This window comes from Panthera uncia (assembly GCF_023721935.1).
Source record: "Panthera uncia isolate 11264 chromosome A1 unlocalized genomic scaffold, Puncia_PCG_1.0 HiC_scaffold_17, whole genome shotgun sequence".
In the NCBI taxonomy this organism is placed as follows: Eukaryota; Metazoa; Chordata; class Mammalia; order Carnivora; family Felidae; genus Panthera; species Panthera uncia.
In genome coordinates, this window is record NW_026057577.1 from 54,781,396 (window position 1) to 54,799,580 (window position 18,185).

Consider the following 18,185-nt stretch of genomic DNA (forward strand, 5'->3'; position numbering starts at 1 on the left):
GAGACTCAAGCCTATACTACACATGTGTGTAAGAACTAAATTTATATAATTTGTGTGGTTCAGGAACTCAAACTGAGAAAGGAGCATAAAAACTTGTGTGAAGCTGATAAACTTCTAAGGGCCCCAGAAGAGGCAAATGTTAAACACGAAGCCTAGGCACACCAAAATTCCCATAATAATCAGTCCTCAATGAAATGAAATCATAACAAAAAATTAAAAACCACATAAAGAATCATGTTATCATGTGAGACTCAGGAAGAGACTTAAAATTCCTTTTAGTTTTATTTTGTTCTTTCTTTAAAACAAAAATTCGAAAAGCAAAGAATTTCTAGAAATAAAAAAGAGTCATTTAAATTAAAGTTTCAACATATGAGTTAAAGAGAGTAGAAATATGGGTTAAATAGAGGAGAAATATTTGAGGAGAGAAATAATTAAACAGGAGAGAGGTCAAAGGATAGTACACAGAATATAGTGTGTAAAGTTAAAGAGATGGAAAATATGAAAAAGATACTAGAAGATATTAAGACTAGTCTAACCAACATCTAAACAGAAGTTCAAAAAAAAAAAAGAAAAAAGAAAATTACTGAGATGGAGGAGAGGCAATTTTCAAAGGTATAAAGACTAAAAGTTTCTGGAATACAAATGAGAAATGTGCCTTCACATTAAAGGAGTATTTCTAGGCCTGAGTTTAATTAATAAAATGCTCCACATTTAGACACAACTTAGTGAAACTGGAGAACATAAAAGCTACAAGATTATCTATAATGGAATGACAATTAGATTGACAGGTGACTTTCTGTCCATTATTAACAGATACCAGGAACCAACGTAAATCATTTCCAAAGTGCTAAGGCAAATGCAATTTAGTTTTAATACAACTTAAAATATTTATGCTATAAATTAGTTGATTAACAATAGTTGAAGTTCAAAGAATAATACTGTCTTCTCTACAATGACTAACAGAAAGCATATAAGAGAAGTCTAACTTCTCTTCAAAATAGTATTTCATTGAGGATGCTACTTCACTTAAGAAATTAGTTTCTAGTAACCTTTGTGTTCTTATCATGTTACACGAATCTTATCAATCAACATATTTTTTATTGAGCAACTACTATGTTATTTTTGTAAAAATATATTTTTATATGAGGAGTTTCAAATACAGCAAACACTACCACTATAAACCATGCAATATCCAGATTGGCTAACCCAGATTGCTTTCCTCTTTTCTGTCTGGAGTCCAGCGTCTTTTTTACCCACTATGAATCCCAGACATTTTTTGGGAGTGGATGGGTGAAGACACACTATGATAGTGGCAGGGTCCATGGGACTAGAAGTAGCTAAAGAACCCAACCTAGGTGTAAACAATAGCAGCTAATCCATATTCTGTATTCAGTGCAGATAAGTGAGTTAACTACACAACATATTTTCTTGGCTCATTTTGTTCAATTAGCTATCTTACTTTCTTGTGACAAAAAATATTTTCAACCTGTACATTCTTAAAATGGAAAGAGTACTGCCAACAGTTAATGACTGACTAGCCCAAAGAATGGCATTTTCTAAGCTGAAAATTTAAAGGATTTCAACTTCACTCACCACAGGATGGCTTTCTCTTGTTTTTTCTCTGTGTGAAAGAAAAGGTGGATCAACACTTTTGCAGTCGTCACTAAAACACTGTTTATGTCTTTTTGGTCGGGCAGCAGGAATTTTGACTTTAAAAATTAAAATTAGAAAATATAATAAGAATGTGTAAAAATTTAGCTTCATTTTACCAATTTTAATGGTGACAGGAATGGAAAGAATAACTTAAGTCTACAATTACTAAAATACCTTAATTTGGGTCAGCATCTCATTGTTTATTCTCAATTGCTTAATTACAGCTAACATTTACTGAATACTTATCACATGCTAGATGTCAAACTCTTCCTGAGCCATCTTATTTAATCTTCATACAAACCATGTAAGACAGGTAGTTTATTCTATCCATTTTACAGAAGAGGAGAGTGAAGCTTAGAGGGATTCAGGAAGTTTTCTTTTTTTTTTTTAATTTTTTTTTTTAACGTTTATTTATTTTTGAGACAGAGAGAGACAGAGCATGAATGGGGGAGAGAGAGGGAAACACAGAATCTGAAACAGGCTCCAGGCTCTGAGCCGTCAACACAGAGCCCGACGCGGGGCTCGAACCCACGGACAGTGAGATCGTGACCTGAGCCGAAGTCGGACGCCCAGCCGACTGAGCCACCCAGGCGCCCCTCAGGAAGTTTTCTTAATGTCACATAGCTAGTATTGAAATTGGATCTGACTCCAAAGTCCATGCTCTTAAACCACTACATCTATGATTCATTGTCTCTGATCCTTTCCCATTCTGGATTCCCCATTCTTCATATAACTATTGTTCCCCTACATCCCTCATCCCTTTACGGTACCTGACCAAGGAAATGTACACACAAGAAACAACAGACAAGTGGGAATTGGTACAGCATTTCATAACAGAGTGCCCAATAACTCCAAATACGGCTGTGGAGAGGGAGAGATACATGGCTAGGGCTCTAAGAAAGGCTCTGACCCTATATATTTACCATATGGTAGCAGGTAATGAAAAGAGGAAACCTTGTATCAGTCTTGACCTTGACCTACGTGTGATCTAGCTCAGTAGTAAAATATGAGACAATGATTATCCTTGGCTCTGACCAATCGTAACAGTAATATGACTCCTCTCTTGAAAATCAACAGTTGTTAAGGATAGTATAGGCTGGGAGAAAAGTGACAGGGGTTCTTTTCCCAATCTTTCTGCCTCACTGGAAGAAAGGGTAGATGTGTTCCTGGGTTTCTTGTATGAGTCAAGCAGGCCAGAAAAGGAAGAACAATTCATTCTCCTCAACATTTAATAAATTGTGTTTCACTGTTTGTCTTCTGGTTGATCTCCACACAAGACTGGAACTTCCTCAAGCTCAAGTACATAGTTTGCATAGCAGGTGCTCAACAAATGTATGGTATCTAAATTAGTGTTCACTGAATGCCTAATTCTTGTAGATAGTTCATTATATTATTTAAATGCAAACTATTTCTAAAAAATGGTTCATAAAATTTTGCCTGGCTGTACATTCCCTTGAAATATTCTTTACACTATATTCACACATACACATACGTATACATGTATATTTCCTTAACAAATTCATATTCTGGCATCAGAACATGAGATTCTTGAAAAGTTGGCATCAGTCCAACTTTCACATGTACCATTACAAATTTTGAAGTAATGGAATCTTACTTCCAAAGATTGAGTATAATGTCAACCTTTTCCAGCCCCTCTACGAGTAAGCCAATCTCTGTGGATTCAATTACATCTCTATCTCAGACCCAATGTTAGAGATTAATAATGGTTTAATGAATAATATGGGCTCCATTTCAACACATAATTCCAAACCAACAGGATCATATGGTATATAAATTAAACCAAACGTGGAAATGCTAATTTCTAAAAATAAATAAAGCTTTTCAAGAGTTTAATAAACATATAAAACATCTACCCCAGGCATGAAACAATTTACACTATAAATCTGCAGGTTTTATTTTTCTAAGCAGAGGCATACACTTCTATAAAAGAGCAGGCAATACTTCCACACATACCAGTGACTGTAGCATTACTTTCGTCTCTATTATCAGTCTTAACAGCATCATAAGATTTCAGCAGCTCTTTCGTTTTTTCATCATCTGCTTCATCCAAAGCAGTATTTTGCTTTTGATTCTTTTGATTTGGGTTTGCTCCATGTTGTAGTAGAATCTCAGCTGCCTAGAAGATATTGTCCCAAGGTTATCTCTATAGACACCTTTCTGCTTTCATTTTAAGACACCACCATTAAAAGTTATCAAAGTATAAAAAGCTATCAAAAAAGTTGGCAAACTCTGGTCAAGAAAAGTTTTGATTAAATTTGATATGACAACTGTAAACTAATCCACTGATTTGGCCTGATCTGTCCTCACAGGACAACCAAACATGATGACATGAAAGTACCAGATATGCAGCCTTCAGGGCAGTTAAGAAGCAAATATAGGTAAAATGAGGTGCAAAATTTACTCTGTCTCTCTTTTTTTTTTTTTTTTAATTTATTTTTGAGACAGAGAGAGACAGAGCATGAACGGGGGAGGGGCAGAGAGAGAGGGAGACACAGAATCGGAAACAGGCTCCAGGCTCCGAGCCATCGGCCCAGAGCCCGACGCGGGGCACGAACCCACGGACCGCGAGATCGTGACCTGGCTGAAGTCGGAGGCTTAACCGACTGCGCCACCCAGGCGCCCCTACTCTGTCTCTTTAACAGAGCTCTTTGTCTTCCTCCAACCTGCATTACTATATTTTAGGTATGTTACTTGTTTAAGAAATTTTATGAGTTAGCATGAGAATCCATAACCCTCCTAATAATGCCTATGCACGTCTATTATGCGTCCTAAATAACTTATATGTTGAAGGTAAAAGGCAACTTAGAATCTACTCCAACCCCATCATTTTAAGGAAGAGGAAACAGGTCAAAGAGCTTGTGACATTGGGTGGAGGGTGATTTCTAATATAAATGACTTTGTAAACTTACAAATTCATTTATATTAGAATATAAAGTTGAATAACTCAAAGTTGTTGCATATTAGAAATTAGTGAATGACCAAAGTTAAAGATGTTACTAATTAGTTTATAGTATAAGTCAGTTAGTGAGCAATAGCCAATGAGTCCATCTGCATGAGGAAAGTGATTCAAATCATTGAAAAACCTGATCAAGAAAAGATGGCCAGGATTTTGTTAAAAATAGAGACATACTATGTGTCAGTGGCTTTTCTCTTTCTCCTTATGTCCAGGTATGGAGAAGCAGAGATACTTAGGAGCAGATGGGCCAGTGAAGATGACAAGGACAGCCCCTCATTTGTTCCATCAGCCCAGGGTTAGCATAGCATAAAAGAAAGCACATTTGTTTTCAAGTCAAGCATATAGAACTCAATCCCACTACTTACTAACTGTCCTTGAAGAAGTTTATTTACCATTTGAACCTCATTTTTATCACCTTTGAGAACTAAATGTGACCCCTTGTCAAATATCTTATACTAGTGGGTCTTTAATGAAAGGAGTCCCGTCTGAGTAAAGGCATTTTGTTTTGTTTTTACAAGAAGGGGTGAGCAGTACCTCAATCCAGTAGTTTCTAAGCCTGAGTGATCAGTAAAGTCATCTGTGGAATTATTTAAAAATACAGATTCCTTATACCCTCTTTCCACTACTATATGGGGGAGAGAGGAAGCTTGTTTTGTTTTTTAACAAAGGAAGCTTTTCTAGAGTTATAAATTATGCCATATAAATAATGACTCTTCTGTGTGTTAGGATGAGCCCTTCCTCTCAGGCCTTGACCTTTAATGTATTAACATGGATTCATTTAATATATTAGTTCCGAGGAAACAGAGAACTGAGCTCACTGGAATGGGACCCTGAACAGCTATTTTTCAGTAATGCCTAAGAGAACAGCTACAGAGCCACAAGGCACTAAACAGGAATGGCTAACAGAGAGCTCCAGGCAATAAGATAGGGCGGACCTGAGGAGCAAAGAGCTTGACAAAAATTAGGTGACCAAGAAAGTAGGCCCCTTGCTTAACTTTTTTTTTTTTTTTAATCCGCTTTACTAGGGTAATCACAACGACAACCATGACTTAGAAACATTCCATCATCATAAAAAAATTTATTATGGCTCTCTGCAGTCAATCTTTTCCCACCTCCCTTTGGCCCTTGGCACTCAGCAATCTGCTTCAATCACTATAAATTTTGCCTTTTGTAGTATTTCGTATGAATGGAATCATACAGTATACAGTCTTTTTTGTGTATGGCTTAAGTTAGCATGATGTTTCTGAGATTCATCCATATTGCTGTATCGATGGTTTCATCTGGCTACTTGCTAGCTGGTATGGGAACAGTGTTATAACAATGAATGGAAGTTACACCTATTCTGCCACGCAGACAGACGTGTTCAGGAACGCCTGTAATGACGATGTTTCTAAGAATGCTACTTGCTAGGTATGATGAGAAGAGTGTTACTTCAGGGAATGGAAATTACATATCATTTGCAATGTATGTGGTATTAACGGACACTTGTAGTAAAGATGTTTCTAAGAAAAAATAGTTTGTTCCTTTTAATGATGTATCTGTGTATCCATCTATTTATTTATCAGTTGAGAGACATTTGGGTTCTTTCCAGTTTCTGGCTATTATGAATAAAGCCACTGTGAACATTTGAGTATATATCTTTATGTAAACAAAAGGTTCTTTTTTAAGATTTCTGTCTCTCTGTTGGACCTCTAGTTTTGTTCATGTATTACTTTCCCGATTTTACGGAGTTGTCTTGTAGACTGCTGGACTTCTTTAAAACCATTAAGTTCTCTGCCAGACAATTCATAGATTTCCATTTCTTTGGGGTCAGTTACTGGAAAATTATTGTGTTCCCTTCTTGGAGCCATGTTTTCCTGATTTGTTAACATTCCTTGAAGTCTTGCATTGCCATCTTCACATCTGAAGAGACAGTCACATCCTCTAATCTTCCCTAACCAGCTTTGAAAGAGACATCTTCACCAGTCAGTCCATCTCAGGATTCTGAGGCTTTCTTAGATTTTTTCTATATATGTATTTGCTGCACATTTCTTGTTTTCTCTTGCGGGGGGGGGGGGGGGATTCTTAAAACTGTATGCCTTCTATTGATTCCATGAAGCCAGGCCAATTGGCTTTTGTTTGTTTTTCCAAGGGGGGGTTCTCTAAAATGTCCCCTGAAATCCTACAGAATTGAACTTTCTGTGTTGGATTACTAGCAAGTCTGCAAAGGCTTACTTTTGCTGCCCACGAGAGTGCACACAGAGAGCTGGCCACAGAGTAGGGTAGTAGAAGGGGTATGTAGGTGAGGTGTGCAGAGCATTAGGGAGATCCAAGGAGCTACTTGGGGAGTTCTACAGGTGAGGCATCTCCAACAACCTATAGGTAGGCTTCCTGGAGTCCACAAACTGGTTAGTTGCAACAACTGTGGAGCAGTTAGCAGCATCACAGAAGCTGGTGAGTTCTAAGCCGTTGCTGCTGTGTCCCCAGCCTCTCCCAGCCCTTCAATCTTGCAGATCACCTCATCAATTCGGGTGAGGCAAAAAAGAAGTGTGTCTCTTGGTGTGTATTTGTATAAGAGAAGAATTTCCTAAGAATTGCAACTGACAGCTATGATAGTGGATTTCCCATTTCTTTTTTAAAAAATGTATATATGAGAGAGAAAGAGAGAGAGAGAGGGAGAGAGGGAGGGACTGAGAGAGGAGACACAGAATCTGAAGCAGGTTCCATCTCTGAGCTGTCAGCTCAGAGCCCGATGCAGGACTCGAACTCATGAACCCGTGAGATCATGACCTGAGCCGAAGTTGGATGCTCAACCAACTGAACCACCCAGGTGCCCCTATTTCCCATTTCAATTCTGCTTTTACTTCATTTATTTTGAAACTCATTACTGTGTGCACCCACTTTCAGAATTGCTATGCCTTCTTGGTCAAATATTCCCCTTATACTTATGCAATGTTCCTCTTTATCCCTGACAATATGCTTGCTCTGAAATCTACTTTGTCTTAAGCTTCCAGAGTCACTCATTCTTTTGATTATTGTTTTCATGGTGTATCTTTTTTCCTCATTTCCTCTTCTTCATAGCCCCTGGGAATCACTAATCTACTCTCTGCCTGTATGGATTTGCTTGTTGTGGACATTTCATATTAATAAAATAGTATGTGGCCTTTTGTATCCATCTTCTTTCATTTAGCATAATGTTTTCAGGTTCATCCATGTGGTAGCATGTATCAGTACTTCTTTTTTTATGGCTTAATAATATCTTATTGATGTATAACACATTTTCTTTATACACTCATCCACTGATGGACATTTGGGTTGTTTCTACTTTTTGGTTATTTGGAAAATAGTGCTATGGACATTCATATACAAATTTATGTGTGAACATATGTTTTCAGGTTCCTAGGCTATATACCTGGGAGTAATTTGCTACATTATATGGCAACTTGGTTTAACTTTTTGAAGGAACTGCCAGACTGTTTTCTATAGCAGCATCACCATTTTACATTACCACCCGCAATGTATGAGAGGTCCAATTTTTCCACATCTTTGCCAACATCACCTTTACTTTTGAAAGATTTTTTGCTGAGTACAGAATTCTAGGTTAACAAGTTCATTGCCCCTTGCAGTACTTTTTTTTTTTTTTTCCAACGTTTTTAATTTATTTTTGGGACAGAGAGAGACAGAGCATGAACGGGGGAGGGGCAGAGAGAGAGGGAGACACAGAATCGGAAACAGGCTCCAGGCTCCGAGCCATCAGCCCAGAGCCTGACGCGGGGCTCAAACTCACGGACCGCGAGATCGTGACCTGGCTGAAGTCGGACGCTTAACCGACTGCGCCACCCAGGCGCCCCAACCTCTTGCAGTACTTTTTAAAGATGTTGCTCCTTTATCTAGTGGCTTGTAAAATTTCTGATGAGAGGTTGGCTACCATTCTATTTGTTCCTATATACACGTTTTTTTCCCAAACTTTCTGTTTCTCCCTTTTTCACTGGTTCTCAGCAATCTTATTATGGTATATGTTGGTACGGTTTTCTTCATTTTTCCTTTACTGGCAAGTTGGTAAGATTTTTGGTTCTGTGGATTTACTGTTTTCATCACATTTGGATAGTTTGGTCTTTATTGTCCAAATATTTTTTTCTGATCAGCCCCCTCCTTTAGGATTAAGCTTACATATAGATAGATAGATAGATAGACAGACAGACAGACATATATCTGGGAGTATATGCCTATAGATATATAGGTATACATATATCTATATCTATATAGATATATATAGATATAGATATGTATAATATAACTTGATATTGCCCTACAGGTCACTGATGTTTTCTTATTTTGTCTTTGTTTTTTCAGTCTTTCTTCTCCCTTTATTCTGTATAATTTCTAATGTTTTATCCTCAAATCCAACGCACTTACTTTTTAGTATTTATATGCTGTTAACCAAGCCATTTGGTGAATGTTTCATTTCACATGTTTTATTTGCATCTCTCATAGTCTGAGTCTTATTTACACCTTCCATTTCTATTCTCATCCTGTTTCTGTTTTCCTCCACCGTCTTAAACATAACAGAGTGTATTAGTTTCCTATTACTGCATAACAAATTACTACAAATCTGATAGCTTGCAATAATGCAAATTTATAATCTCACAGTTCTGTAGGTCAGAAATCTGAGCGTGGTATGGCTGGGTTGTCTGCTCAGATTCTTCACCATGCTGAAATCAAAGTGTCAGCATAGACTGTGATAGTCACCTAAGGTTTAGGGTCCTTTTCCAAGCTCACTAGTTTTTTGGCATAATTCACTTCCTTGAAAGTTTATGACTAAGCTTCCTGTATTCTTCTTGGCTATGGATTAGGGACTGCTCTCAGCTTCTAAAAGCTAGCTGCAGATCCTTGCCATATGGTTCACTTTGATGCTTTCCTTCTTTTAAAGGATTTACCTCATTAGGTTGGGCCCACTCACACTCAAAGGGAGGGGATTATACACAATGTATATAGGTCAGTGAGTGAGAATTTTCAGGACCATCTTAGAATTCTGCCTGCCACGTACAGTATGTAATCATAATATTTGTTTAACATCCTTTTCTGCTAATTTTATTATCTGTCATTTCTGGGTCTGTTTTGCATGATCATTTTTATGCCTGCTTATAGGTAATATTTTATATTCTTTTATTTAAACAATTTTTTTTGAACTGGTTGATAGACATTGTGATTTTTATATTGCTGAATGCTGAATTTTACTGTATTCCCTTAGATGTTGTTAGGCTTTGTTCTGGGATACATTTAGGTTATGGGAATCAGTAGGATCTTTTTGATACTTTCTTTAAAACATTAGAAAAAATTTACGTTTATTTATTTTTGAAAGACAGAGAAGGACCAAGCATGGGCAGGAGTGGGGCAGAGAAAGCACGAGACACATAATCTGAGGCAGGCTCCAGGCTCTGAGTTGTCAGCAGAGCCTGACCCAGGGCTCAAACCCATGAACTGTGAAATCACGACCTGAGCTGAAGTCAGACGCTTAACTGATCGAGCTACCCAGGTGCCCCATATTTTCTTTTAAATTTTAAGGTGAATCCAGAGAAAGAACTAATTTGACTCAACTATGCAAGAAATACCTATTTGATGTTTCCATGTTTTATGAGTTCCTACCATTCTGGCTGATGCAAACATAAACTACTCAGCCCCCTGTAAGCTCCAGCGATGATTCTGACAATCCTTCTTCCTGCTACCTCTTTGCCTAACCTTTACATGGTTTTCTTAAACATATTTGTAGATCAGCCAAGAATCAAGGTGGTTTTCCTTCAAATTTCTGGAAAGTTCTCTGTGCAGATCCTTTCTCTCTGGTATTTTGCCCCATAAATTCTAGCTGTTGGAGACTTTTAAACTCCAAACTCTATCTTCTGAACTTGAGACCATAGCGCTGTTTCTCTCTTCCTATGTTTCTGCCTGGAGACACCTAGTCCATATGGTAGGGCAACCATAGGATTTGCTTCCCTTCTCTAAAGGAGAAGAATGTCCTGTGCTGCATGTTGTACAATGTCTCAAAACTGCTATTTTATATATTTTTTCACTTTGTAGTTGTTAAGAGGGGAGGGCATATCTTGTCCCTCCTAATTTTTCTGGTACGAAAATGGATGTCCATCCTCACCCACTTTGTATCTTTTTCTCTCACTCTCCTTTTCCTCTTCATTTTACAAGGTGAAATACAGGACCATTTTGGAAAATAACTTAAAGCAGAAAGGAAGATTTAAAAAGAATTTAAAATTTGGAAAAAATAGGCTGTTGAGTAACTTTTTCATGCAGTAATGCAAGAATAAAAAAATAAAATATAAGAATTAGCTTTATAGGATATAGAATTGATACTGATTAGGTCTCTAATACCATATATTTACCTCCCCTGCTCTCTTTTTAATCTTTCTAATTTATCAATATTCTATCTCAAGATAAAGAAATAGGGACAAAGGGGAGGAAATTAGAAATAAAATGAGCCACTGATCCAAGAACTGCCACACAGAGGGAAAATGAAGGAAGATGTGAGGAAAGATGCTGCCAATATACCAGAGTCAAAGAAATTAAAATATCTTTAAAAATACCACCTCCTTCTTTTGGGGCGCCTGGGTGGCTTGGTTGGTTGAGCGTCCGACTTCGGCTCAGGTCATGATCTCATAGTCCGTGGGTTCGAGCCCCGCGTCAGGCTCTGTGCTGATAGCTCAGAGCCTGGAGCCTGTTTCAGATACTGTGTCTCCCTCTCTCTGTGACCCTCCCCCGTTCATGCTCTGTCTCTCTCTGTCTCAAAAATAAATAAAACGTTAAAAAAAAATTTTTTTTTAAATAAAAAATAAAAAGATAAAAATACCACCTCCTTCTTTCAAATAGAACATTTCTCTTTAAAATAAAGGCAGTACTGATGTGGAAGGTTACTCTAAATGCAAACTTTGTCTATACTGCCTTAACATAAGGTCGAGCAATAGCAAACTACAGCCCATGAGCTAAGTCCAGTCTGCTGCATATCCTTACAACAATGCTGTAAGAAATCTTAGCTATGAGCACCACTGAATGCTGAGCTCTAGAAGTCCTTCTAATAAATTCTAAAATATAGGGGTGGTACCGGGGACCTCCTTATTTTCTTTGTTTTATATTGCATTTTTCAGGATAATGTCTAAAAACCTGATTTTCCTACTATGAAATTTTGGCCCTTATTTAAGTGGTTTCACTTTAAGTGGCCTTTTCCTGTACATATAACCAGTAAGTTCACTGATCTAATGACTCTTCCTGTTTCCTTTCTTCCATTTCATGACTACATAACCTTGAGACTTTATCTTAGAGACCAAAGGGCTTCTTTGGTCAAAAGCAGCCACTCTGGACATTAGCCCACCCATCTGGTATTATTCTTAATCATTAGTTTATATCTCTTATCTCTGCAAATCATAAATTCCATAGTATTCCTTCACATGACTACCTTTAAACTGAATAAAGTGGGAATATGCTTTCATGAAATTAACAAAAAAATCAGCAGGCTCTTAAAAATATCTAGGGACAGATAAATTGGTGTTAGTGAGACGTTCAAGGTATTTTTTACATGAATCTTGGTTTTAATACTGTTATTCATAGTGGTTTCCTTAACTGTTTTCCAAAGTCAGTGATTTTTCCTGAAACCTGTACTGCCTATTGATAACAACAGAAGTCTTCTCAGATTTGTCAAACAAAGATGAGTCTAAAAATCTTAGGAATTTTAAGGTATAGATGTGAGATTCAGTGTTACTGAAGTATTTACCTTAGTAATTTTTTCTTGTGATGGCTGTCTGATTAAGAGAAACAAAGGAGAAAAATACACAACAAATCCTCAGGAACAAGCAACATTCATTTGTACCCATTTTTTTGAAACCTCAAACCCACTGAGAAATTTTGAGTTAAAGTCTGTCAACATGTATCATCACTATAATTAGGCTCTTATGCACAAGAGCCAATCATTTACGACAACTAAACATGAAACGTATTAAATTTATAACCTATGTTTACCCTGAGCCCTTTCATTTTATTCTGACTCATGTGAATTCTATGAACAGAGACAATGGAAAAATGATTCATTAGGAAATATGATTTTTCCAATCTATACACAATATCATTTTCATTTATAATTTTAAGTAGTTTTAAAAATCATTTAAGGAATCACATTAGTGCTCAGTTTAAAATATCTTCATTTTCTTCATTCACTTTTCTAAGGAAAAGTAATAGGAATGCAATCTGATGTGCACTGTACCTTTAAATGACTGCTGGAGGCAGCATCATGTAAGGGCAGAATCCCACCTAGATTTTCACAATTAACATTAGCACCAGCTTTTAACAACTCTACAATTATATCATTAGATCCCTTACTAGATGCCTCATGGAGTGGTGTCCAACCTAAAAAAAGGAAAAAAGAAAAAGCCAAACAAGCTGCTGCTTAAAAATCAACATTCATGTAATATCTCCATTCTTAAGTTTATTTGCACTAATGTAATTAGTATCTATATTGATTCAAATGTATACACTAAGCATTAGACAAGAAAGTATACTGAAAACTGTGACCTTAAAATGTGTTTCATTTTGGGGGGTGCTTGGGTGGCTCAGTCAGTTTAGCATCTGACTCTTTGTTTTGGCTCAGGTCATGATTTCTTTTTTTTTTTTTTTAACGTTTTATTTATTTTTGAGACAGGGAGAGACAGAGCATGAACAGGGGAGGGTCAGAGAGAGGGAGACACAGAATCCGAAGCAGGCTCCAGGCTCTGAGCCGTTAGCCCAGAGCCTGACATGGGGCTCGAACTCACGGACCATGAGATCGTGACCTGAGCCAAAGTCAGACGCCCAACCGACTGAGCCACCCAGGCGCCCCTCAGGTCATGATTTCAACGTTCGTTTGAGCCGTACATCCAAGCCCTTGCATGGACTTCTCTCTCCCTTTCATTCTCCCTCTCTCTCTGCCCCTCCAGCTCTCTCTCTCTCAAAATAAATAAATAAACTTAAAAAAATGTGTTTCATTTTTGTCAACAAATTGATCTCGGGAAAAAGTATTTCTTGATACAAGGGTCAAAGAAAAGACTCAGAGAACATAAAATGGGACTAAATTTTTTCACCTCAGATATTAAAATAGAGTACGATCATGTCTGACTTTCTCATTTGTATCACTGCATTGTCACTTATCTCTTTAAAATGATATATGATTCTTGAAGTCAACCTCTGAGTTTTTCCCTCTGTTAATTCCTCACACGATGTTTGTGCTTAAGCAAAATGTTAGAAGATGAATTTAAAAATGGAGGCTTAAAATTAAAATTAACAAAGAGAGACAAAAGGAACTATGTAAAGAGAGGAGAAAGAGAAGGGACAGGGAAACGGGAAAAAATTGGCATTCTCTCCAAAGTGAGAGAATAGTATTAAGGCCTCTAAGGAAAAGGCCTAAATAAAGCCCTCCTTACTCCCCATTCTGTATACTCCCTCTGAATGCTCCCATATGTATGTTAGAAACTGCTTCAGAGGAGGTTATTTTAGCAACTAGAGAAAACCAAGATAAATTTAACTATTCAACTAAATAATATATTATAAAAAAGAAAGTTCAAAGTTAGCAGCCGGGATCAAAATTGGGAGGGAGGATGAAATGTGTAGTTCAGTGAGTTCAAGTGATAAAGACAATTAAAATCTAAAGAATCCAAACCTGCATTATCTTTTACATTCACATCTGCTCCAGATTCTATTAGAGCCTTCACCAGAGACAAATTTCCTCTTGTGGCTGCCAAATGAAGCCGGCTTTCCCTTCTGGCATGCCTCTTATTGATTCCAGCTGTTTTCATTTCTGAAAATTTGCCAAGCAAAACTGAGGCTTCTTTTCTGCCAAATGCTGATTATTACAAAGGAGCTTAGAAAATACAGAGCAACTTCCTTAAAATATCCTAAGTAGGGTACACTATACAAAACATACACCGATATCATCATTGCTATTACTGTTTTAAAATGTAACTTGTGGAGAAATTATAGAGCATCTAAGCACATTACTTTGCATTCATTCTAACAGTTACTCAATCATAAGATTAAAACAAACTTACTACAGTTCTACACTCCTCTCATTCTCAGTAGTCCTGTAAAAATGGATAACATTTTTCTTAAAACAAATTGTGATTTTATAAAACTCCTCTATTCTCTATCTCAGTGAGTGTGTTTCTGATCACAAAAGATGCCAAAAACCAAATTATGGCCTATTGACTGGTTTTTCTTCCATAAAGCATGTAGTACAATATTATACAAAGATTTTAAAATATATTTATTTATTTTTGAGAGAGAAAGAGGGTGTGTGTGTGCATGAGCAGGGGAGGGGTAGAGAGAGGGAGGGAGAGAGAATCCCAAGCAGGCTTTGCACTGTCAGAGCAGAGCCTGATGCAGGGCTCTAACCCCAAGAACCATGAGATCATGACCTGAGCCAAAGTCAGGAGTCAGACACTTAACCGACTGATTCACGCAGGTGTCCCCAAAGATTTTTAAAAGTCTTTTCTTTGCACAAGTTAGAAAGACCTAAGTTGGAGCGAAAACACACAAACCAACAACAACAACAAAACAAAAGAACCATATTTCCTTAATTTCTTCCCTAAACCATGCTAAAATGATGGTAAAAGATTTTTTTAAATACCATATAAGGACAAAAGAAGAGGAAACAATGGAGGACAGAGGCGTCAACAACTTTTTGGGAATCAGAAAATTAGTGACAGAGAAGAGTTAACTGACTTGGTAGACTGGGGGAAATGACTCAACCCAAATGGCTGCAAAAAGAATTATAGAGAAAGACAGTCCACCTGAACCCCAGCACTTGAGGACATCAAGTACCATGGAAGGCAGGGTGCATGCAACTGGGCTAGAAGTGCAGAGATTGACTGAAAAAAAAAACAAAAAACAAAAAACCATATATAGAAAAGTTGGGAATCCAAGTTCCCTTCCCTAATCCTGTAGTGTCTGGCAACCATTCCTCTTACCAAGGTCCCCATCCCCAAGCCAGGTAACTGGAGGTTATTTTCTGTAGAAATTGTATCAGAGAAGCTTCAGAGTGAGACATAAGGCAAAGGTGAGGTTTAGAGTGATGAAACAGAAAGGATATTCATTATACCAGTAGTTCTCAAATGTAGTCCCAGATTAGCAGTTATCAGTATGACCTGGGAAATGTGTTCAAAATGCAAATTCTCCAGCCCACTCCAAAAGCCTACTGTAGAGGGCAGACTTTAAGATAACTCCTGGGGCGCTTGGGTGGCTCAGCCAGTTGAGTGTCAGACTCTCGATTTCTGCTCAGGTTGTGATCTCAAGGTTGAGACACTGAGCCTGTTTGGGATTCCCTCTCTCCCTCTCTGCCCCTCCCCTGCCTGTGCTCTCTTTCAAAATAAATTAACTTAAAAACAAAACAAACACAAAACTTCTAATGATCCCCATCTCCTGGTATTTATGGCGTTAGATAATCCCTTCCTCTTGAATAATTTGCTTCTAACCAATAGAAGACCTCAATATCAAGAGTATATTTCATTCCCTTCATTAGGCTACAAGAGACTAACATTTTCTGTCTTGCTAGCAAATTTGCACTATCACCTTCAACTTGCATGTTTTGATGAACCAAGTGGACATGCTGGAAAAACTCATGAAGGAAGAAACTGAGGATGACCACAAACTGGCCACAATCCTCAAGGAACTGAATTCTGACAACCACCACATGAGCTTGAAAATGGATGCTTCCCTTGTTGAGACTTCAGATAAGACCTGTCTTGGCCAACAGCTTGCTTGTAGCCTATAAAATAAACTGAGCAGAAGACCTGCTTAAGCCATACCCAATTCCTGACCTGCAGCAACTATGAGGTTGAAAAACGTGTGTTGTTTTAAACTAAGTTTGTGAATTTGTTATATACCAAGAGATAACACATCTAATAAATCAGATGTTTTGAGGCTAGAGTCCAGCAATATGTATTTTAATAAGCTTTTCAGGTGATTTTGATGCAGGATAAGGTTTGCAAACCATTGCTTTACACCTTAAGACCCTCTCCCTGCTCCATTTCTTAAATGCCAGCAAGAGGATTCTTTGATTATATGAATCACAGGAATAGTAACAGCCTTATGGCTATCTTCCACTGACGTCCAGACAAAATCATATTGCTCTTCAGAAATTTGTGCTCAATGGGGTGCCTGGGTGGCTCAGTCAGTTAAGTGTCTGACTTCGGTGCAGGTCATGATCTCAAGATTCGTGGTTCCGAGCCCTGCGTCGGACCCTGTGCTGACAGCTCAGAACCTGGAGCCTGCTTCAGATTCTGTGTCTCCCTCTCTCTCTGCCCCTCCCCTGCTCATGTTCTCTCTCTCAAAAATAAACATTAAAAAAAAGAAGAAGAAATTTGCACTCAGGAATTCTTTACTGGAACAATAAAGATATTTTATGTCTATTATATATATTCAATATTTTATATACACATATAGAGAACATATTTTAAAATTATGAAATACCCAAAATGGCACATCTGCAGTTTTCAAGTTTGAATTGAAAAATCTCTCCCAGTCATTGTTACTGTGAATGGTCCAAACCTTCTCACCTTGTTCTTTGTGTTATAGCAAAGGAGGTAGGCACATAATAAACATTTTGGGGCAAAAACTCTAAAATTCTTCAAAGTTATTGTCATCATAAATTTCTACACCATGTAACTAAAATTTTAAAATAAAATCTGGGAAAAAAAACTAGAAAGGAAACAAAGAGGACTCAATTTAAACTTGCAAAAAAACTTCTTCATAAAGTCAACTGTTGTTAATACTGAGTACTTTTTAATAGCATTATACTTTATTAATAAATTAATAAATATTAATAATTATTAAAAATATAATATTGAATACATGGTATTAAGATTTATTTTTAGTTTGTGAGTTGGTTTTTTGAGAGTGAGTAAGGGAGGGTCAAAGAGAACGGGAGAGAGAAAATCCCAAGCAAGCTCGTGCTGTCAGTGCAGAGCCCAACACAGGTCTCGAACCCATGAACCATGAGATCAAGAGTTACCTGATCTGTAACCAAGAGTCGGAGGCTTAACCAACTGAGTCATCCAGCCACCCCAATAATATTATTTATTAATAAAGTATAATGCTGTTAAATACTCAGCTTTCAGTTACTTTGTATGTGATCTATTCTTTACTCTCTGGAAGCTCAAGATCCTTAATTATATCTGCAGAGATTCTTTTTCTAAATAAGATAATATTCACCTCTATATAAAATAATATCACAGGTTCCAGGGATTAAGACACGGACATGTTTTGGAGGACCACTATTCAACCCACTACAGGAGGGATGTATAAGAAGGTCTTTAGATTACACAAGAGAGGGACAATGGGACAAGGTTCTCAGAGAATGCCTAATCCAGTGTCCTTCCTACCTCTTAAGAAACAATAGACAAATGAACTTTTCAGTGTTTAATATTTAACCTGAAGTGGCTTGGCCCAGCCTATTGTTCACCACAGCCTTATCTCCAAGGACCATCAAAAGAGAGTTAGCTTGTCTATATTGCCAAGCACACACAGTTCATTCATCTGACAAAATGAAAACCAG

At 37.4% G+C, this 18,185-nt stretch overlaps 1 protein-coding gene across 2 annotated transcripts in view; it reads right to left on the reverse strand.

Moving 5' to 3' along the window:
- Window positions 1–18,185, reverse strand: part of ANKRD31 (ankyrin repeat domain 31) — a 136,068-nt gene that overhangs the window by 43,746 nt on the left and 74,137 nt on the right. For both annotated transcript variants that reach the window (XM_049649643.1, XM_049649644.1), the window contains exons 15-18: window positions 14,295–14,432; window positions 12,867–13,009; window positions 3,628–3,790; window positions 1,594–1,709 (exon numbers count right to left, since the gene is read on the reverse strand). In XM_049649643.1, the coding sequence (XP_049505600.1) occupies window positions 1,594–1,709; window positions 3,628–3,790; window positions 12,867–13,009; window positions 14,295–14,432 (560 nt within the window). The remainder of the gene's footprint in view (window positions 1–1,593; window positions 1,710–3,627; window positions 3,791–12,866; window positions 13,010–14,294; window positions 14,433–18,185) is intronic.